Raw genomic sequence first — 21,622 nt, 5'->3', positions numbered from 1 at the left:
TCTGCTAAGTCAGGGGTGGGTAGAGGGTCCAGCTTCAGACTGGCCAGCCACGGGGGCGCCCTGACCTGCCTCCCCGTCACTGGGGCCCCTCCATCGGAAGCTGTGCTGGAGAGGCAGGGTTGTAGGAACCAGTGCCAGGGGGCGCTGGCGGGCAGCGAGGTGCCCTGCTGGAGAGGAGACCCGTCAGGCAGCACTAGGGGGTCAGGAGGAAGGGACGGCTGGAGTGGAGGACACTGGCTACTGGGTCCCGAGACGAGGAAGGGGTTGGGGGGCAGGCAGACCGTCTCCTTGATTTCCAGGTCCCTCATCGTATGAGATTTTCAGGCCCTCAGACTAGGTGTCCAGCCCGGGTGGGACCCCAGGGGGAAAGTGGGCAGTGGGTCTAGAAAAAGTCAGGTGGGATGTCTGGAGTCTGGTGGCCGGTGGGGCCTGGGGCTGGGAAGGAGTGGACGCCCTATCGCTACATCCCCACCTCCAGAGGCCGGGGCTCCCACCTCTGCCTGGCTTCCCACCCCTGGGGTCTTTCTGAGCCAGGGGACGCCCATGGAGTGACACAGAGGATGTCGGGAGCAGGTCGGGGCTTGCGGTGGCCCCCGGGGAACTCCTCTGGCCAGCCGGCCGCTGTGCAGGGCACGGCAGGGGCGCTGCGGACATTGGAGGCGAGTTGTCAGGGGTGGAAGTCATTGAGGGTCCATGCCAGCCCTCCCTGTGGGCAGGGCACTACGGACTGACACGTGCAGGCCAAACGGCAACCACTTTGTCCTCTGGGGGCCTCGCGGGCGGGGGCTGGCCATTTTGTGGAGGTGGGCATACCTCTGGGCATGAGCACTGTGCCCTTGGCACTTGGGCTCGGGGCTGGGCCGCTCTCTGGCCTCTCTGGGCCTGGGCTGTATGTCTTGATTAAACAGGCCGACGCTGGAGGACGGGGGTCAAGTGGACCCAACCTGGCACTGAACGATGTCATCCATGACCGGTCACCCGTGGGCAGTGGCCAGTTCCCAGGACTCGAGGTTGGCATCTGGATGGGGGTCTGAGCAAGCTGAAGGCCTGGCACCAGAGGGCCCCCCTCCTCGGCCTGGAGCTCCTTGAGGAGGAGCAGGCCTGGCTGGGGACAGCCCCACAACACCATCAGCTGGGGCTCCTCCCGCCCACGGCCCCCACCCCACAAGGCTACTGACCCCGCCGCAGGCCCGTGGACTGTAGGGGCCGGGCGTGTCCGAGGGGTGCCACGAGGGGCCCTGGCGTGGTCTGAGGGGCAGGGGCGGGTGGTAAGGGGCTCAGCTCACACGGCAAGGTGCAGCCGGGCCCGTGCCAACGGCTGACCTCATGGTCCTCAACGGCCTTGTCTCGGCTTGCGGTGTGGTGCTGTTGCCTAATTAGGTTCTACCGCGCCAGTCCCGCCGAGCCCCACGCCCGGCCTGTGCTTGCAGACGTGTTCAGGCACGGATCCTGGGCTCCCGTAGCAGCAGGAAGCCGCCGTGCCTACTCGGAACCCGGCAGTAGCCGGCTGAGACGGTGGCAGGAGCTCGCTCTGGCCTCGTGGGCTGTGTGGCCGGTGGCCTCGGGTGAGCTTGGGCCGGGGGACCCCACAGCTTCGGGTGAACCTGGAGCCAGGGCGTCTGGAGGGGTGACCGGGCGTGGAGGGCGGGCCTGTGAGAGGCTGTGGCAGGCACAGCAGGGCTGGGGCCGGAGGGGCCCCGTGAGTCCTGGCGCCCTGGCCTTCGGGCTGCCTGGTGCCCACGCCCCGTGCTCTTCGGGGGCGTAGGACCCCAGAGAGCTCCTGGCCGGCTAGTTCTAGGTCAGTTGCTGGTCTTGGATGGGGTAGGCCGGGTGGAGGCCGAGGGGCTGAAGTAGGCGGGGGTGAGGGAGGGATAGACCCCCGGGGGGGCGGAGGGAGCCCCAGAGGCCTGGGCTTCAGGAGAGTCACGCGCTAAGCCTGACCCACGGGGACCTCGGGAGAGGGCCTGCCCACCTTTGGCTCATTTGCCTACTCGGGCAGAGCATGTGGCTCTGGGTGGCTGGAGGGGCCAGGGATCCTGATGTCCACCCGGGGGCCAAGCCCAGAAGCTCTGTCCTGGGCCCAGTGGCCTCCCACCTCGGCCTCTGCGGCCTTTCTCTAGCTCCCAGGGAGGAAGAAGTCTCTGGAAGGAGCTGGTCCGGCGTGTGTGGGGGAGGTGGATGGATGGAGTGGGGGCTCCGAGTAGGAGAGGAGCCTGCGCACAGGCCGGCGGGACTAAGACTTGGGGAGGGGGCGCCAGGAGGCAGGTGGAGCCTGGGCCACTCAGGGGCTCGGACACCAAAGTGGCTCGATCTGCTGCATAGACCCACAGGTGGCCTGAGCCGCCGGGCTGGGGGTGACGGTGCCGTGGGAGCCGAGGGCTGTGGAAAGGGTCCAGGGGCAGCCTCCTCGGGCCGCTCCTGTGGCCCGGGGCCACACCTCTGAGGCCCAGGGCTGGCGAGCACCCCCCAGCACCATCGTGGCAGAAAGGGCTGGCTGGCGTCTGTGAAATGCTGCCTGTTTTGCCTTTGAACTTCATCGAGTTCAGGAAAAGTCCTAGCACAGAACAACAGTCACTCTTTAGTGATGGAGCCATTGCTACGGTCACCAGCCCCCTGGCTTCACCCACTCCTCACCAGGGGGGCCGTTTATCCCTGAGGGGTGGTGAGCAGGACGGCCATACAGCGGTGCCCTGCAACCCCACCCTGGCATTGGCCTGGATGCCTGGCCAGGCTTCGCCCACCCACCCGCCACCCTGCTCTCTCTAGGTGTGTGATGAGCCACAGGCCCAGTCCCCACTCCGGAGGGGGACGCCAGGGGCCCCCGGGGCAGAGGGACCTCAGAACAGCATCTCCCTGTCTCCCTCGGGTGGCTGGCCCCAGCTGGTGACCCAGGCCAGCCACACCTCTCCCCTGCTGCCCTCACTGCCGAGAGCCCCGCACCCGTCCGTGATGGCTCCCCCGCTGGAGGACCCAGGGCCCAATCCGGAGAGTGGACAGTTTTTCCTGAACATCAATATTCTGCCTGTGGGTGAGTGAGGTGGTTCTGAGTCCCCGCCTTCCGCCCGGGAGAGCGAGCTCTGCCTGCTCCCTCGGAACAGGCGGGCTGCCGTGGGTGGGGGCCCCGTGCGTGATGGCAAGAGTGGCTGGTGTGCACCTGTCCCCAGTGCACGAGGTTGACATGTCTTTGGTGGTCTTTGTCCGAGATGGGGGCTGAGGTGGCCCCACCCGAGGTCCCTGGCTGCTTCTAGTTGAATGGGGACTGTGGCACCTCGGGTGGGTCTAGGGGGCGGCTCCCAGTGGCTTCAGGCAAAGGCAAGTTGCAAGCAGCTCCAGGGCTGGGGGTGGGGGACAGGGGCCAGAGCAAGCCCGCTCCCCTGGTCCCTCCCCTCAAGGGCCAGGGCAAGGGGCGGCAGATGGGACAGACTTCCTTTTAGGAAGACCGCTTTGGGGCTGCCGGCCGGCCCACCAGCCCCGTCCATCTCGGTCAGACCCCTGGGAACCTGGGCCGACTTGGGGCTTCTCAGCACAGCTGGGCTGCGCACCCCAGGGAGGCTCTGGGCACCTCGGGGTGCCTTCCTGTGGCCTGCTGGCAGTGACATTCGTGGTCTCTGGAGCGGGGCGATGATGCTTTGGCGCCTACCGTCTCTGCCTCTTGGCTTCGGGAAGATGGGATAGTGGTGCAGACGCTGTGAAGTGCTCGCATCTTGGGTGGGTGGCCGGATAAGGATCTGGCCACGCGACCACCACCATGTATCCGTTCGAGGCGTTTCCGCTTCCGGCGTTTGGATTTACGCAGGTGCACAGGTGCACAGGTGAGCCTGGCCAGGTGTGAGAGCCCCTTGCCCGAGGGAAGGGTGGGAGCCGGCTGCACCCGTAGACGTGGCTCCGGCGTCTCTCCCGCTGTATAATTTGCTCCGTGTTCCGCCAGGGATCTGCTGGCTGTGAGCTGCAGGCTGGGCCCGGGCTCCCCGGGAGGTGGGGGCTTCTCCCTTTGGGGCCCAGAACCGTTGGCCGCGGTGTCCTGAGTACCCGGCATGGTGGGCTGAGCTGCGGCCACCAGGGAGTGTCCGGCCCCAGCCCCGGGCCCTGGGCCTGGCCTCAGCTGCTCCCTGCCGGCCGCGGACTCGGCAGCCACTGCTCCAGGGTACGGGGGTGCCCGGAGGCTGCTGGCATCCACTGGTGTGACAGAGCCCAGGCGTGCGGCCGGTCCTCTCCCTGCGCCTGTCCCCTGTCCCAGCAGCGCAGCCTCTGCCCGCACGTGTGGGGGCCCTGCCTCCTTCCGGCTCCTTCTGTCTCCTCCTGGGCAGACACAGTCCGCGGCGGACCCTGACTCAGCTCTCCTGGGAGGTCAGGAGGAGAGCACACCCTCACCCCCGAGAGGCCTGTGGCTCAGGGAGGTGGTGCGTGCCCACGCGGACCCGCTCTCCCTGAGGCCGGCTGCTGCTTGCCCTGGGGCTGCCCCTCGGGACAGCAGTGGTGGGAGTGAGCGTGGGCGGGAATTGGCACGCCCGCCCGCGAGGGTCTGTGCACGCGTGTGCACGTGCGTGTGTGTGTGTGTGTGAAGTGGGTTGTGTGCATGTGCTCTGTGCGCCCCGAAGAGCCGGACCTGGCCCGTTCTCCCACATTCCCCAGACGTGCCCCAACGGGTCTCCTCCGCCGAGGGGACATGTCTGCTCGAGGCCCACTGCCCCCTGCCCAGGCTCTGGGCCCTGCTGCTCAGCTCAGTCTGGAACGGACGCCCGGAGAGGGCGGTGGCCGCAGAGCAGGCTGCCGAGCCCGGGCAGGGCCGCGGGGCGGAGGAGGGGGCCCCCACCCGTGGCCTGCCGTCCCCACCTCGTGCTCTCCTCGAGGTGCTCCCTGTGCTCTCTGTCCCCTCCACGCCTGACTTGCTGATGCTGGTGTGTGACACAAGGCCCCGTGCTTGGCTCTGGGCCGAGGGCCGGGGTGGCGGTGCTCCGTCTGGCCCTGGAGGTCCTTCCAGAAGGCTCCCCGAGGCAGCCTCACCGAACAAGAGAGGTTTTCCAGCCAAGAGGGCAGGAGATAGCCTCAAAGCCTGTGAAGCAGGTCAGCCTGTCCTGGAGGCTGTTTGGGGACAGTCGGCAGCTGCAGGCTGTGTCTCCCTGACTTTCGGGAGGCTCCTTCTGGCTTTGGACTGAAGTATGTCCGGGTTCCCTTGAGCCATGGCGCCTGGCTTGGCTGATGCCAGCTCTGTCCCAGGTGGGGGTGGGGTGGTGGGGGGGAGCAGTGCCCAGGAGGGGCGTGCCTCGGGCCTGCTCTGGGGCCCTGGCCTCTTGGGCTTCGGGACCTGGGTCGGTGGCTTGCACGGAGCCTGTGTCGTCACCCAGCACCTGCTCTGGGCCGCTCTCACTGGGACTCACGGCCACCGTGCCCACGATGAGGTGCAGGCCCCCAAGTTCCGGTTTAATCCACTCTGGAGGGGGAGAAGACCCAGCTACCCGCCGGAGCTGGGGGCGGGGTGGGCCGTATGGGGCCCAGCCCCAGAGCCAGAGCCAGTGGGACGGTGTCAGGAAATGTGGCAGCGCCCACGGCAGATTGCTTACCCCACTTCTCGTGTGTCCGTGGTAACGGGTCTCGTTGAGAGCCAGTTAATCCCCTCCCACAGGTAAAGGGCTGGGGGTGCCGGGCACCGTGCCTGCCACACCCAGAGAGTGGGGTGAGGTGGAGACTTGAGCTCCCAGGTTTGGGGAGCAGTCGGCCTCTTCACGCCTCTAGGGTCGTGGATGCCAGCCAGGAAGGGATGGAGCCAGACAGGCAGAGTTGGGCTGGACAGACACAAAGGGCCTCTCCGGGGGGGGGGGGGGGTGAGGGGGCGGCTAGGCTCCTGTGGGGGCTGTGGGCGTGGCCACCTGGTCACAGACTGGCACTCTCTCCAGGGCTTTGGAGGCTGGGGTCTGTGCTTTGGGAGGTGCAAGGGGCCTGGGGCATCAGGTTCATCCATGCTCCCATGTGGCGTACACGGAGAAGAGATCCACAAAGGGCTTCTCTAAAGGAGCCTGGGATAGGGGCGCCTGGGTGGCTCAGTCGGTTAAGCGTCCCACTTTGGCTCAGGTCATGATCTCGCAGGCCATGAGTTCGAGCCCGACGTCGGGCTCTGTGCCGACGGCTCGCAGCCTGGAGCCTGTTTCTCCCTTTCTCTCTGCTGCTCCCCCGTTCATGCTCTGTCTCTGTCTCAAAAATAAATAAACGTTAAAAAAAAAAATTTAAAGGAGCCGGGGTGGTGGGGGCAGGCCTGGCGCTAAGGGACATCCCGGGGACGCTTGCCGACTTGGGGGCTGTGTCATGGATGCCTCCCCGGGTTGCTGAGCCGCCTGGATGCCCCTGCGAGATGCAACACGTTCAGCCAGTGAGGAGGGGCTGTGGTGGCAGCTCCCTTCTCTTTTGCGGGGAGTCCCAAGCCGTGGCGCCCTTTCTCCACCTGGTGCACAGATGAGGCTGAGGTGGGAGAGCCCCAGTGTTCTGTGCGCTCACGTCTGTGAGGACGGGCCATCTGGAGCAGCCGGGCAGCTCGCTAGGGGCGGGGGGGAGGGGGAGGGACACTGGACCCGGGATGCTGAGCCATCGATGCTGAGGACGGCTCCCTCCTTTCCGTGGGCCCCGCCCAGCCTGGGTCCCTGGCGGGGCCAGCGTGTGCTGAGGAGCTAATGCAGCTCAGTGACGCTCAGAGACACTCAGTCACTAACTCAAGCTCACACAGCAAGATTCCCAGAGACAGGGCTCAGGCTGGGGAGGATCAGCAGGAGGGCCAGGACGCTGCTGGGTGTGCGAGGTCCTAGGGTTGGACCCGACGGGCCAAGGGTGCAGAGATGGCCAGGTCCCTCGGGTGGACGGGCGTGTGTGCACCGGGAGCTGCTGGTCTCCTGCGTCCCCAGGCCTTTGAGGGCCAGCCAGCCCTGCCGGGCACCTGTCTGTGTGGGCGGGGCCAGCAAGCCAGGGCATCCCCAGTGCCCGGCTGGGGCTGCTGAGGCTCAGCGGGGCTTGGAGCAGAGGAGTCCTGGTGCTCCCCTGCCCCCGAGGGTGTGCATCCAGGCCTGTGTCTTTACAGAGCTGGGGCTGGAGAGGCCGTGGCGGGGTGGGGGGGTGGGGGGGGGTGCGGGGAAGCCAATGTGTGTCCACGAGGCCAGGGCAGGATGTGCGGACGCGGGCGCCTTCCCACTTGAAAGTGTGTTTGGATGCACTGCCCCTGCTCCTGGGACCTCCCGCCAGCTCTGTGCTGGTAACCTTGCTTTAATTCTTGTTTTCCTGCCTGAATATGAAAGCAAGAAGCAAAACTTGGTCAGAGGAGATGATTTGGAAAATACGGGACAATGTGGAGAAGAGACGGAATCTGTCACCCCTGCCGGCACCTTCCGTGGGGGCTTTGCGTGTGCGGGGCTCTGTGCTCCAGACGCTGCGCCGACCCCGAGGAGCCCTTCCCCGGGGCTTGGTCTACCTTCCCCCCAAACCCCTGCCTTTTCCTCTGGAGTCTGATTTTTTTAAATTAATTTCTTTAACGTGTATTTGAGAGACAGAGCGTGAGTGGTGGGGGGAGGGAGGGCAGACAGATAGGGAGGCAGAATCCGAAGCAGGCTCCAGGCTCTGAGCTGTCAGCACAGAGCCCGACGCAGGGCTCGAACTCACGAACCGCGAGGTCGTGACCTGAGCCCAAGTCGGCCTCTTCACCGACCGAGCCCCCCCCAGGCGCCCCTGGAGCCTGAATTTTATGGCTGCCTCCCGGTCCGATGAATGTGGCCGCTGCAGCCGCCACGAGCGTCTAGGAAACCTGTGAGTGCTCGCTGTCATAAATAATGTCGCGGGCAAGCCTCCTGCGCACGCGTCTGGGTCTGAGCCCCTGGCTGTTTCCTTGGAGGCGCGTGTCTTTCCCGCTGCGTGCAATGGCATCTGCCGTGTTCGCCAAACTCTTTGAAGCTCCCGCCTTCAGCCTGCTGCCGAGCGCCAGGAGGAGGGAGGAGCGGGGCGGGTAGGACGCCGTGGCTTCCCTGCTGCCTTTCCAGAATCAGTCCTGCCTGGAGCAGGAGGGAGGGTCTTCCCAGGCCGGCTGGACGTGTGCTCACCTTCAGGGCCACCTGGGGCTGGGGGAAGTGGCCCAGCTCCCTGGACAATGACAGCTCTGGGCTCGTCACTCCCTGGGCAGGGACACGCTCCCCTCAGGAGTCTCTTCTTGTCACGAGTCCTGGCCAGGCTGGGTGAACGCAGCCATGAGTTGTTACGTCCTGGGCGCCCACCCCGTGCCTGGAGTCCAGCATGTGCCAGGGCTGTGCTGGGCCCTGGGACAGAGACCTGGCTTTGCTGGCAGACGGACTGAGACCTTCCTGCCCAGTCCGCGGGGAAGCAAGGGGTCCAGGGCTGGGCCAGGAAGGGGGGCTCCACATCAGGGAGAAGGGAAGGGGTCACTGGTTAAAGGCAGGGATGGAGCCGGGCGTGGTCCACAGGTTGTCTGGAGGCCGGTGGACAGGCCACGGGGGTGCCATGGCTGGGGGGTCCTGCAGGGAGGAACCCGGTCTTGGGGCATTTCCTCAGTGAGGCCCGGGGAGCCCACAGCCTGGGGGCTCTGGGCCTGGGACTCCTCCGGGCTGGGGGCTGGCTCTTTGAGCACCCTGGCCGGCCAGAGGGAGCCAGCCCAGCCGACATCAAGCCGAACAGAAGCTGTCGTGGGTTTCTCTGGGACCGGACGCTGGGCAGGTGTGTGTCAGGTGGGGGACACGCTGTGCAGGGACTGGGAGGGGCCCAGTTTGTGAAGGGGGTCCCCTGACAGGGCTCCCTGCTTCGGGGGCCTGGGGAGGGCAGCGCTGGGAGCAGCTTCCTCGCTGTAGGGCCTGAGGGCAAGGGGGCTCTACACCTGCCGATTCCAGGAAGGAGGCCGGGTCCGGGCACCGCCTGACCCTGGGGCTCCTGCTGTGCCCAGCGCGGGGTTGAATTTACTGTCTGCTGGGCTCAGAGGGACCAAGGTGAGGGCCCCTCCTCCCTCCCTCCCGCTGGGGCCAGGGGAGCATCCCGGCCCTATCCCTGTGGCAGGCCGAGGAAAGGCGTGGGGGTGAGCCCATCTGGCCCCGTGTGCCCGCACTCGGCATGCGCTGGCAAAGGCCTCTGTGCCCGGAGCAGTCAGGGAGGGAACAGCGCGAGCCGGCCCCGGCCCGTGGGGTGAAATGGTCTTCCGGGCCTTTCTTTCCAGCCGGCCACGAAAGAGTAGACGGGCAGTGGCCAGGCAGCGCGGCACCCGGCCGGGCGGGCGTGTTCTTCTCTGAGTGTGGCCACTGGCCCCAGAGACGGGAGGTCCCCTCTCACCTGGGGTCACCCCCATTCACGGTGTCCAGACCCCACTCCTTCCCAAGCTCCCCTGGGACCTCCCCGCGGCCTGCCGACTGCGGGGCTCGGAGACCACTTTCTCCCCAACCCCCTGCGTGCTTCCCGCCACCTGCCTCCACCCTTCTCTTGTCTTGGGTACCTTGCGGTGGGTTTGCCCCGCGGGGGCCGCGGCATCATGGAGCATTCCCACCCCCCACCCTCTAGACCTGGGCTGCCCTGCCGGGGGGTCTGGGCTGGCCTGGAGGAGCTGAGACTCTGACCGTGTGGATGGTCATACTAGACGTGGCTCGACCCAGCCCTGACCCAGCTTATGGGCCCTTCCCTGTCCTACCAGAGTTAGATGGAAATACCCACCCCTGTCCAGTGAGAGAGGCCTTTTGGGGGCCGGATACCTGGTCTTCCGGGACCTGGGGCTGTCTCTCTGTGCCTCAGTGTCCCCCTCAAAGAAAAGGTGGTATTGGGAGGCAATGATCCCTGAGGGCTGGCAGTGCCTTTCAAGGCCTCTGGTTCATCAGGGATGGGTCCTCACCCCTCCTCCGGTGGGCACCACCTAGACAGGAAAATGCCTGGGGGGGGGGGTGTCTTGGTGGCTCAGCCCGGCCCTGCGCCGGGGGCCAGGCTGCCCACACCTTCCCCCCGCCCCCCCAACCCCGTGCTGATAGGAGATGCCTGGTGGCACCAGGGCTGTCCCCAGGCTCCAGGCTGTGTGTTCCCTGAGAAGCAGGAGCCGGGGGGAGCGGAGGTCTGATCCCCGTACACTGTCTTGAGTTCTGATTGAGAACGGGACGTCTTAAGACCAGATGCTGCTGAAAAATGAAACACACACTTCCTAAATTTAGCCGGTCGAGAATTGCACATTTACCTAATTAGGCTTATTGATTCGGCGCGTACGCGCTTGCCCCCCCCCCCCCCCCCCCCCCCGCGGGCCACACTCGCTGTGCCGCTGGCTTGCTGCATGCACGCCTCTCTGGGCCCGTGTGTCCTTGCTGTCCCCCGGCGCCTGTTACTGCTGGAGACGGGCAGCGCCACTCGTGGGGACAGTGTTCGTGTACATGGGGCAGCTGGTCAGTCTGGCTGGAGTCCTCTCCGCCAAGGCCAAGCAGACACACGCCTGAGCTGCCCAAAGCTGGGCCCAGCTGGCGTGTGTACACACGGCGTGTGTACAGTGGGCACGTGGTCCCTGCCCTGCCTGCAGGGACCTCATGATCTGGGCGGCGAGACTCAAAACAAGGGCAAGGCCCTTGTGACAAGGCGTGTGAAGTTCTCTGGCTCAGACCGTGGATGGTGCGGTCTCAGAGCGGGCGAGCTCGAGGGTCAGGGCAAGCAGGGAAGGCTTCCTGAGAGAGGCACCCTTGCTCTAGGTCCTGGAAACCACGCAGTTGGGCCCCCTGGGTGCCAGGCTGGAGGGTCTGATGTTGCATGACCCGAGAGTGGAGCCCTTGAAGGTTTGGAGTCCGGAACCGCCTGGTCAGGCCTGTGTTCCAGGAGCACGGGTGGGGTGAGCCTGGGGGAGGCGGGGGCCAGAGTGGGTCTGGGAGACTGGCTAGGACTGTGCTCCGTGGGGGCGATGGAGGGCTATGGGGGCAGGCGGGCCGTCCTGGCTGCCGGGGCGACTTCCAGAGGACCTGGTGGTCACAGTGGGCACGTGTACACATCATCCACCGTGTGCAACGGCCTCTCTCCGGCTGCGTGGCCGGCCGGCCCGGAGGCCCTGAGCCCCGCCTGCCCACGCATCCCTCGCCCTCCTTCTTGAAATGCTTGGTGTCTCTGGCTCAGAATGGAGGTTTCTTTCCTGGTGGTTTCCAATTTGCATCTCAATTTTGGCTCTGAGGGAGAGGAGCCCAGTGTCGTTTGTCTGTTCTCGTTGTCACCCTTGGTTTCCATCTCTGTCTGTCCCTGGGCCTTGTTCTCCGGGCACAGATGGTGTGGGTGCCCTTCCTTCCTCCTGGGGCCGCATCCCCAAGGCCTGCTGGGATCCTGCCGTGGCCCAGGCAGCCTTGCCCCCAGGACTGACGTCTGTGTCCCCAAGAGGCGAGCCACCTCCTCCCCCCGGCTGAGCCCCACGCTGTGGGGGAGGTGTGCAGGTGGGTATGGCTGGAGGTGCTGCCCACTCTGGCCTGCACCCAGCCAGGGCTCTCAGCCGGGCAGGGACGGTGGGGGCACTCAGGGCTGTCCGTCTGGGGAAGCCTTGGAGAGCCCGGGGATGAGCCAAGGGCGGAAGGAGGCCCGGCTCGGCCGCTGCGGTGATGTGTCTGAGGCTGAGGAGTGTGGGTACCCACGGTGTGGTCACAGAAGGTCACGGGGCCCTAAGCGGGAGTCTCGTCCTGGCCTGAGTGTGGCTCCTGCAGGCTCCAAGACGCTCCGTCACCCATCCGTGTGATGTGGGTCTGCCCTCTCACTCAGCCCAGCTCTTGCTGTCAGGGGTGGGGGCGGGGACGAGGCCGCAGCAGCAGCCCCTAGCCTGGGGCTGTCGAGGGGGGGGTCGTGCAGAGAACCTTAGAAACCAGAGGGTCCTATACCCGGGGCCACTGAAGCCCGGAGAAGAGAGGGGTTCGGCTGAGGCTAACTGGGGGTCTGTGGGGGGGCTGAGGCTAACTTAGGGTAACTGGGGGTCTCTGGGGGGCTGGACGTGATTCTGCATCTTGTCTCCTGCTGTCAGGTAGCCCAGGGCCAGCTGCTGGGAGTCTCGGCCTCTGCACACCGTTGCCCAGCTGGACACGTTCTCTTGACCTGCCTCCCCCCTCCTCCACTGCCACCTGCTGCAGGAGGGAGTGGGGGGTGGGGGCAGAGGTGGGGGAATCCCAGGAAACCGGGTCTGATGGGAAGGTCCCATGAGGGAGGGCCCCCAAGCGTTCGGGGTTTGTCTCTGCGGCAGGTTTTGGGGCCCTCCGAGACCTGGAGCTGCGTGAGGGGGACATATGCTGAGGTCGTGGCCCCCTCGGGGCACGAGGCCAGTTTGGGGAGGGGGGGCAGTGGGCCAGCCCCCACTTTGCCCTTGGTGCTGTTTCTAGCATGGGGGTCACATTTCCAAGACAGCGCTAAGCGCCCCTCCCCCCACCCAGGGTGCTGCCCGCTGGTGTGAACTGAGGGGCGCCTAGTGCCCGGCCGAGGATCTGCCCACCGGGTCCAGATACTTACGCAGGTTTCTGCGCTTGCCACCTTACGTCTTGGGGGAGGGGTAGAGCCCGGCAAACACCCCTGTCTCGCTGCTGCGCCGAGCCACCTGCTCCGCAAGCGCCCGGCCCCTGGATGGGGAAGCGCTCTCGGTCTGGTCCGGCCCCCTTCCCGGTCCCACCGCCTGGGGCCAAGCGGAGGGGCGTGTAGGGGGAGGTAGGGGGAGCGACGAGGCCGCATCTCTGCGGGGAAAGCCTGCTGCCCCCCCCCCCCCCGTGCGCCCCGATCTGCCCCGCGCCCAGCTCTGCGCCCCGCGCCCCTCGACTCTGCGCCCCGCGCCCGGCTCAGCGCCCGCCGCCGAGCCCGCGCCCCCGGCCCCCTCCCCGCGCGGGGCGGGCAGGGGGTGTGGTGCGGGCGGCACGAGTGACAGCGCTCTCCTCGCGCGCGGCGCCTCCACGGGGCGCAGTGTCAGCGCGCACAGCCCGCCGCGGGCCGCCCAGCCTGCGGGGCGATGCCGCCCGAGCCCCAGCCCGAGGCCGGCTGCTGAAGGCGCCCCCGCCGCAGCTGCCCCCCGCAGCCGCAGCCGCAGCCGCCGCGGAGACAATGGACGCGGGAGCCGCCCCGCGGAAGCACAGTAGGTGCCGCGCCGCCCCTGGTGCTGCGCCCGGGCTCGGTGGACGCGCGGGGGCGCCGCTGCTCGGGGCGGGTCGGGACCGCGCGGAGAGGGGGCGCCCCGCTGCCTCGGCCCGCCCGCGGTGGAGCCAGGGGCCTCCGAGCTCCGGACCCGGGAGGGAGGGCTCCGATCTTGGAGGGGGCGGGGTGGGATCGCGGGGGCAGGTGAGGGGTCCTGGGCTCTCTTGGGGGCCGCAGGTGGGCGCGGAGGCATCTGGGGCTACCGCCCTGCGAACTTTGCTCTCCAGGTTTAGGGTGGATACCGCGCTGGGGCTGTGACCCTGTGCTCAGACTGCGCCCTGCTGAGCCCGGAGAGGGCGCCCTGTCCCCTCACTGGATGTGGATGGAGCCCAAGCACCCCAGACATTTGGGTCTGTGGTGAGGTGCTGGGTGGGATGTGGTTCCCTGGAGTGGGTACGTCCGCTTGGCTGCAGGTGACTCTCTGGCCCTTGACCAGCAGGGGCTGGGGTGTGGGGGACCTGCCCCCACAGGGGACCCAGCTGGGCTCTGGGATGGCCCTACCCAGGCTGTCCGAAGGGTGCTGGCACTGGTGCTGGGGAAGCAGTACTTGCTCTGGAGTTCAGGGCCTGCTGGAAGAGCGACGGGGCGTTTCTTAGGGGAGGTGGATGCTTCTGGGAGCCGGCGGAGGGAAGATGCCGGGGGAACAAGAGGCCTCCCCCCCGCCACACACCCAGTGACCCTTGAGGCAGACAGAATGACCACTGACTCCCCACCCGGGGGGCCTTTCTCCCATGGCTGTCTCCACCCCTCATCCCTGGAACTGTACCTCATTTGTGTCCTCCCTGTGCCCTATGCCCTGATCTCTAAGAGGTGATGCTCAGCTCTCCTGACACCTGGGCCACCGTGCCGAAACGCTTCTGTCATGAGCCCGTTTGAGTCCTAGCAGGGTCTTTTGAGCCCAAAGACTTAATCAGGCAGCTGTAGCCGTGGAGGGGAGTTCAGGCGCTACAGACTGGGGGGCGGGTCAGAAGTGGGGTCAGGAGCCTGCCTGTCTGCCCCAGGACCCAGCTCTGGTCCCCCGCTGGGTGTAACGGAAGAGGTGGCTCTGGGGCCCCCAGCAACCCCCTCGTCTGTACTTAACCCAGAGCCACATCCTGTGCGGGGCCCTATGGAGAGAGTCCGGGGGTTCCGGAGAGGAGGCCGGCGTGTGGCAGGCGGGGTGTGTGCCGTTGGCTGACGGAGGGGCCCTCACAGTCCCCTTCCCCGAGGCTGAGCATGTCAGTAACCCTGTCCTGGCCCAAAGCTGTGGCTCGCCCCGGGAGGCGAGAGAGCGGCTACTTCTTGGGGTTGAGGTGGGGGGACTCGGCCTGAGCACGTGTGGGCAGGCCTACCGTACCTGGGGCTTCCCAGAGGGTGGGCCGGGTGGCCTGGACGTCTTGGACCCTGGCCCACCTGAGCTATGAAGTGTGCACGGAGCTGGGGTGGTGTCTGTCATCCGGCCGCCAGCAGAGCTGTTGGGGCTGCCGTCAGGGGACAGTTAGGAGCATAGGGAGGGTATCCGGCGGGCTGGAAGTGCTCCCTCCTGAAGGTGATCGGGCAGGGACCTCCCCCTCCGGTGTCTGAGCCGGGTCTGTGGAGTCCCACAGGTACCAGAGGGACTTTTGACCCCCTGCAGGACCCTCCTAGTGGGGTGGAGGGGGGGAGGTCAGGCCCACCCGGGCCCTCCCTGAAGCCGGGAGTTCAGGTTACATAACCTCCCCCTCCCTCCACGCGCACGGATTGGTTTACGTGGCAGGAGCCAGGTTTGACAGTGGAAGCTGTAATTGGATTTTAATTTTTAACGTCTGCAGTAGATGAAGAACTATGGGCCCATTTGTACACATTCTGTTACTTCATTAGCTGGGACCTGTCCCACCCGCCCGCAGCCTGCTCCCCAGAAGGGAGGGAGTCTGGCCTGACTGACAGGCTGCCTGCCACCTGCTCCAGAGAAGGGCAGGGCACGGGCTGGGCTGCCGGTGGGCGCCCCTGTCCCTGCCGGGCCGCCTTCCCCCCACCCCGCCCCGTTCTGCGTTCGTGTCCACCGAAGCCCCCCGGGTCCTGTGCGCCGGGAGGGCGCAGCCATCGGGGGCTCGGGATCACACCCACCGGAAAAGCAGCTTCTGCTGCAGGCCTGGTCGGGCCTTTTGACCCCAAGGACCGCTGGGTACGGATGGCCCTGAGCCTTTGGGGCCCGGCCAGCCCCTGGGCACCAGGACCCTGTGTACTACCCGGTCTCCCAGGTGCTGGGGGTCGGTGCAACCCCGGTGCCCCTCGCGCCTCCAGATGGCCTCAGGCCCTGGGCGGAAGCAGGGCTGCTGTGCCATCGGCCCTCCCCCCCACCCCCAGCTTGAGGGGTCCCGGGAGGCAGGACAGCTCCGTCCCCCCTGCACTGCCCGCCCTCTGGATTATTCTTAGGTCTGTTGTGTAACAGGCACAGCTCAGGGAGGAAGGGCTCGGGGAGCTGGCTCCAGCGGCAGCAGCCAGCCAGCTACGAATGGAGCTTTCTGTCCCTTCCGCCCGCCCGGCACAGGGGACAAAGGAGGCTGCCTGGTCACCTAGCTCAGCAAGGAACTGGCAGCCTGGGCTGTGGAGAGGGGGCCTGAGGTCAGCAGAGCCCCTGGGCTCCCGGCCGCTGAGCCTGGCCCAGGCCCCTGTGGGTGTGGATGTGTGTTCTCCCAGGCACCGTGGTCTGGGAAGGGTGCCCACCCCTGTCCCCACCGGCCCCTCGAGGCTCTTCTTCCTGCCTTCTTTCCACCCCCTCCGTGCTCCCAGCAGCCTCTGGGGCATCGATGCCGGGGTCTCCGCCCCCACAGAGCAGGCTCCTCACCTGTCTCCTCAGCTCCTACTGTGCATCAGCCCCCCGTGGGTGGGAGGCTCGGGGCGGGGGGCGGGAGGCACTCAAGGGCAAACCAGCCGGGTCTGGGAAGGTCTGGGGCAGGGCTGTCCGATCAGCCCAGAATCTGCATGGGAAAGGCCCCGAACGCTCAACTCACCTGTGGGGTCGGCACCCGCTGCGCCACCTCCCCCCTGTCCCCGCTGACGCCTGTGTACCCTGGCACTGCCTGTGCACATACACTTAATCCCAGGCTGCCCAGGGGAAGGAGGCGAGCTGGCTGGCGTATCGGGTCCAGAGACTTTGCCCTCCTCAGAGAGGGGCCCTTCCCGCCAGCTGATGGGGCTCGGCAGCCAGGCCAGCGTGAGGGGCGTGGGGAGACGCAGGCGTGATGGGGATGCCAGAGACGGCGTGGCCTGAGCTGCCAACCCGGGGGAGACAGAAAGGCAGGGAAGTGGGGGTGCAGAATCCCAAACGTGCCTCTGGTCCGTCTCACAGGACGAGCCCAGGGAGGCCTCTGACCCAGGCTAGGCACCTGGTTCCCCCAGCCCCACCTCCCCAGCTCTCCTTACCCGTGATGGTCACCTAACCGGCTGTTCCCCTGGGTCCTTCTCTAAGGAGCTTGGGGTCCTGACCAAGTCATTCGTGCAGAGCTCGGAGCTCCCTGCCAGCGCTGGGGGCTCCGGGGCCCTGGGCCTTAGTGGACCTTGTCTGGGTGCCCCGCCCCCCCTGGCAGCTAGACCAGCAGAGGCACCCACCTTATCAGAAAGGCTGATTTCTCCACGAACCCCGTGTGAGACGCCCCTCCAGCCCAGCCTGAGAGCTGCTCGGTGCCTGCGGCGTCCAGGACAAATGACCACAAACCTCCATCCTGGTCTGGAGGCTGGGAGCCCCAGACCAGGGTGCCCGGCGCTGCACTCCTGTGGGGCTCTAAGGGAGGATCCTTCCTGCCTGTTCCAGACCCTGGGGTCCCTGGCATCCCTGGACTTGTGGCTGCTCCCCTCCAACCTCTGCCTCTGTGTTCACATGGCTCGGCCCCCTGTGCGTCCTCCCCTTTTCTTCTAAGGACACTTGTCATTGGACTTAAGACCCACCTGGAGCGATCCAGGATGAGCTCATCTCAAGACGCTTAACTTGGTTACGCCTGCAAAGACCTTTCTCTGCATAAGTTCTGGGGTGTGGATGCATCTCATAGGGGCCACCATTCAGCCCTCCACAATAGTTGTGCTGTGCACGCGCCCCACCCCGTACCCAAACACCTGCAGGCCAGAGGCAGGGGCCCGGATCTCACACCCTGGGCCCCACGGGCTGAGGATGTGCTAAGTGCATGAGAGCTGCTCTCCCCGGAGCCCCTGACTGGCCTGCCTCCTGGGTCCGCAGGACCCCAGGCTCTCCTTGGGCTGGGCACAGCCTCCAGAGGCTCCCAGGGGAAGGAGGGGAGGGGGCCTGGGGGTCCTGGCCTCCAGGGGGATGTGGAGGCCAGGTAGGTCCTGGATGGGCCCTCCTTCAGTGAACGGCTGCTCCCGGGTCCTGCCAGCCACTGGTCATGGCCACCTCAAGGGGGGGGGGGGGTCTCCCAAATGCCCCTTTCATCAAGACTGGCTACTTTGCTGGGGTGGGGCAGCTTTGGTGGGCTGAGGCCTGCTGCCTGTATCTTGGGGCCTCAACTGCATCTCTGTACCAAAGTGGATCTGACAGCCCCCTGGGGCACCCGAGAGCTTCTCCAAGGAGGCACCCCAGGCCCCAGCGTGGCCCTGAGCAGCTCTCCAGGTCTAGTAGGCTTTATGTGTTGCCTGGGAGTGTGGAAAATGCAGACTTGAGAGGGTTTGGGCCGTTTCCACCGAAGTGGCCCTTTTAAACAGGCTCCCGGGTGATTCTGCCGTCTGGAGAACCACGCTCAAGGAAACTCAGGTGTCAGGGTGGGTGGGTAGTGGAGATCAGGTCCATGAGGGGTCCCACTCTTGCAGGCTGGCTTTGGCTGGTCGGTGAAGCCCAGGCCCGGTCCAGGGCTGGGAGGACACCCAGAGCAGGGGCAGACTTGGGTCAGCTCCCAGTTCTGCCACCAGCCCCTGTGTGGTCTTGGGCAGGGGGCCTCGCCTGAACATCTCACCTGTGAAATGGGCTAATAGCAGTGTGCCGTGGGCAGCACGTGAGTGGTCTGGCCCGGCCGCCGTTGGTGACCGCTGCCCTCCCCCGCTCCCCGGGCGGTGGCCGAAGGGGCTGAGCCTCCCCCCAGCCCGCCCTGGTGCTCTCCAGGACCCAGCTGTTCCCTGGAGAGCCAGCCGTCTTCTGCTTCTCACGCTTCCATTTGGGGAGCCCAGAGCTGAGGGCAGCTGCTGGCAGCTTTCATGTGCAGTCATGCGGCTGGCTCAGCCTCTGGCCTGCAGGCCTCAGTTTCCCTGGGCTGATGCTCCCTGGGACAGCGCGAGCAGGGTCGCTTGTTCGCACCTGGGGCCTCAGCGACTCCGCTGGGCTTTCCTGAGAGAAGCTGGGGAGCCAGGGTGCCCACCCGCTGGGCTGTGCACCCCAGGGTTCCTAGGGGACAGGCCAGCGGGGGCCAAGCTCTCTCTGCTGTCTCCTTTCTGTGGCCGAGCCTGGAGGCCGTGTGTGGCAGTGGTATCGGGGACCTCCTTCACAAAGTGCCCCACTGCTCTCAGAGCCTCTGATTGGCCCCCTGGGCAGAACCAAGATGTGGACCTTGTGGAATGTTCCTGCAGCCTCCAGAGAATAGAAAGAGGGCTAATTCACAAGCCTGGTCCTGCTCAAGGCCTTCACCCCCACCTGGTTCCCCCTGGGGACCCACCAGAGGCCAAGGGTGGGGCCGAGGCCTGTTCCAAACCCCTGCCACTCCCTGGGCTGTGGGCTCCTAGGCCAGACAGTGGCCTCTCCGAGTGCCAGGCCCTCATCCCATAGGGAATGTGAGGGACGTGCCAGCTGTGTTTCCTCCACCGAGACAGGGGCTTCTCGCCAGCTCCCAGGAGGTGGGCTCTGGGGGGCCCTTGCTGGGCCATCTGGAAGCAGGACTTAGGTACAACTTAGGACAGCCCAGGCGGGGCGGCCGTGGGCCCCGTGTACCAAGAGCAAGGCCAGGGCACCACCACACTCCCCAGGCCCCACTGCCTCCGAGGTGAGGGTTGGGGGGTCCGCAGCATGAGGCCTGGAGCCCAGAGCTGCGACAGGCCAGAAACCATCAGGGAGAATGTGGTTAATAAAAATGGATCTCAGGAGGCCCAGTTAACTCTGGGAGCTGGAGGGGGTCTCACGTGGACCCTGCTTCCCACGCGGACTCCTTTCCCCTGCCCTCGGCCCCCCTCCAGCCCCTCTGGCTCTAAGGCCACAGTCCCCATATTTCTGTGCAGGAGCCCTATGGCAGCCCTATGGGGGGACATAGGCAGGCCGGGACCCCTGCCCAGTGGCAGGACCCCCCTGACTGCACAGCTCTGAAAGGGCCAGTTGCCCTGGGGGAGCAGAGGGTGTTGCCCCAGTAACTCCGGGTCAGTCTCTTTCCTGGGGGGGGAGGGGGGCGCTGGGCCAGCACATCACAGAGGGGGAAGGGGCCGGTGAAGGTCAGGTCAGAGGCGTCCCACCATCCCACTGTTCCACAGGCCAGACCATGGCGTGCTCTGGGCCCCCAGCTCTGCCTTCTGCCTGCGCTGGCAGCCAGAGCTGTGGGGAGATGCTGTCAGCCCGCACGCTGGTGCGGGAGTGTTTGTTCACACAAAAAGGCCCCGGCATCTGTGTCACCCTTCAGAAATGCCAAGCCGGCAAAGTGGGGTTTTTGCTCTGCCTCAGGCCTGTGGCAGGCGGGTGAGAGGGCCTGGGGACCGTGCCTCACCCCTCCGGCATCCTAGGGGAAGGGTCGCCGGCCTCCAGTGTCCCCCTACCGGGACCTGGTGTCACTCTGTCCTGCCTCGTGGGAGCCACCCGGGTTTACAGGAGGAGGGGGCAGACACCCAGGGCTGGTCTTGCCTGCAGGAGAGCAGCTGGCGAAGTATTTCCTCTTGGCTCGAATGCAGCAGCCGCTGGCCTAGAGTGAGCCCGGGAGAGAGGGGCTGTTTAGGACGGGGAGCCCTTGCTGCTGCCCTCTGCCTGCCCCCTGGTCTTCAGAGCAGCCACCCTGAGCAGCGGGGGGCCGGGCAGGGTCCACCCCCCTCCCCAGAGCTTATAGGTCACTCACCCAGCCCTTTCTGCCTAGGAGAGCAGGCGGGCCTGGGGAGGTACCTAAATGGTTCCCAGGTGGTTGGGATAGAGGCTTGACTGGGACTCCCGGCCAGGAACAGGTGCAAGCCACCCTTTCCGGGGGCCTGGCCTATCGGCCTGATCTTGGGAGACCCCCCTTTTGCGTTTTATTTTCAGCCTTCCCAGTGTTGGTCTTGTTATTGCCCTGTTTTAAGTATGAGGACGTTGAGGCTGGGGGTGGCGACCTGCCAGCAGGCAGTGGAGCAGGTGACAACCTGTGCTGTCTGCTTAAACAGGAGCATCTGTGCACAGAGCAGGCAGGAGCTCGTCTGGTGCTGGTCCCTCCTTCCCTCAGGGAGGGGGGTCATGGGGGCCCGGACACGCTGACCATGCTGTGGGGGACTTGACTCCTCATCTCAGCACTGAGGAGAGGACAGCTCCCCGACCTCGTCCGTGGGCCCCCAGGGCCGGTCCTCCAGGCCCTGCTGGGCACCACCCTTTGTCCGCGCAGCACAGAAAAGCCAGGCCCAATGTCCATGTGCCACTGCCGCCATCCGGGGTCCTCGTGCCCCTGGACAGTCCCCTGGGATGCCCTGTCTACACTCCGGCAGACCCCAGCAGTGGGTCCCAGTGTCCCCCGTTGCAGTAGGCTGCTGTGCTCCACGTGTCCCCAGGATTGCGGCCGGCATCAGGGAAGAGCCTGGCGGAAAAGCCCTTCCTGCATTCCTCAGCGAGGGACGCTCTCGAGAGCCCAAAGATCAAACACCTCCTCACCCAGCACCGTGTCTGAGCCTCGCTGGGGGCGGGCAGGGGGTCTGGGCTCCCGGGGGGCTCCCCAGGTCTGGGCGGCGGTGCTCCCCATGCGCTCGGCCCCAGGCTGGAGCCGAGGCCTCCTGCGCTGTGCAGCTATCCGCAGGCCGCCTGCTGCAGAGCAGATCCTGTGACTGCCAGACCAGTTCCTGAGCAACCAGGCTCTGGCCCACTTCCTCCGGGCCGCAGCAGAACCCTGGAGCATCAGGGGGCTGCCTGCCTCAGCCAGCAGGCAGTGAAGGGGGGCAGTGTGGCCTGGAGTGGGGTGGCCTGGTGTGTGTGGCCTGGCGTGGCTACCTTCCGGGTGGGTGGGCTGCGGTGGAGGGTCTGCTGAGCACTGACGTCATTCAGTGGAGGCCGGCTGTCCAAGGCCACGGATCTACGTTCTTTGGGCTGCACCTGTGTGGGCCCAGTCCCTTTACTGGAAGGGGGTGGCCTGATGCCGACCTCAGCCCTCCTGACCAGGGTCCTGGGGTGTAGGGCCCAGTCGGGCCCTTGGAGCTGCCCTTGTGGATGAGGCTCCTGAGTGTGGGGGAGGGTGTGGTCACCTGTGGGCTTCTCTAGCCATTCATGAGGGCTGGGTCGACCTCTGCAGGAGGAAGAGCCCCTGGTGCCGTGGGGTGCGGAGAGCTAGCCCGTTCCTAGGCCCTATGCTGTGGCAGCCGAGGCCCGGGGACCTGGCACTGGGTG

General features: G+C 66.3%; 1 protein-coding gene across 3 annotated transcripts in view; it reads left to right on the top strand.

The window, feature by feature from the left end:
• The first annotated feature begins 963 nt into the window (after positions 1-963).
• The window catches only part of PLCH2 (phospholipase C eta 2), a 70,726-nt gene continuing 50,067 nt past the window's right edge, over positions 964-21,622 (top strand). The window contains exons 1-3 of one of the 3 annotated variants that reach the window (XM_047871642.1): positions 964-1,010; positions 1,431-1,565; positions 2,767-3,028. In XM_047871642.1, the coding sequence (XP_047727598.1) occupies positions 2,950-3,028 (79 nt within the window). In that variant the 5' untranslated portion in view covers positions 964-1,010; positions 1,431-1,565; positions 2,767-2,949. Of the gene's footprint in view, positions 1,011-1,430; positions 1,566-1,675; positions 1,799-2,766; positions 3,029-21,622 lie in introns of those variants that run through there. The other 2 variants (XM_047871644.1, XM_047871643.1) reach the window with 2 other exon arrangements.

The sequence above is a fragment of the Prionailurus viverrinus genome, chromosome C1 (assembly GCF_022837055.1).
Source record: "Prionailurus viverrinus isolate Anna chromosome C1, UM_Priviv_1.0, whole genome shotgun sequence".
Taxonomy (NCBI): domain Eukaryota; kingdom Metazoa; phylum Chordata; class Mammalia; order Carnivora; family Felidae; genus Prionailurus; species Prionailurus viverrinus.
This window is presented reverse-complemented; position numbering and strand designations above follow the sequence as displayed.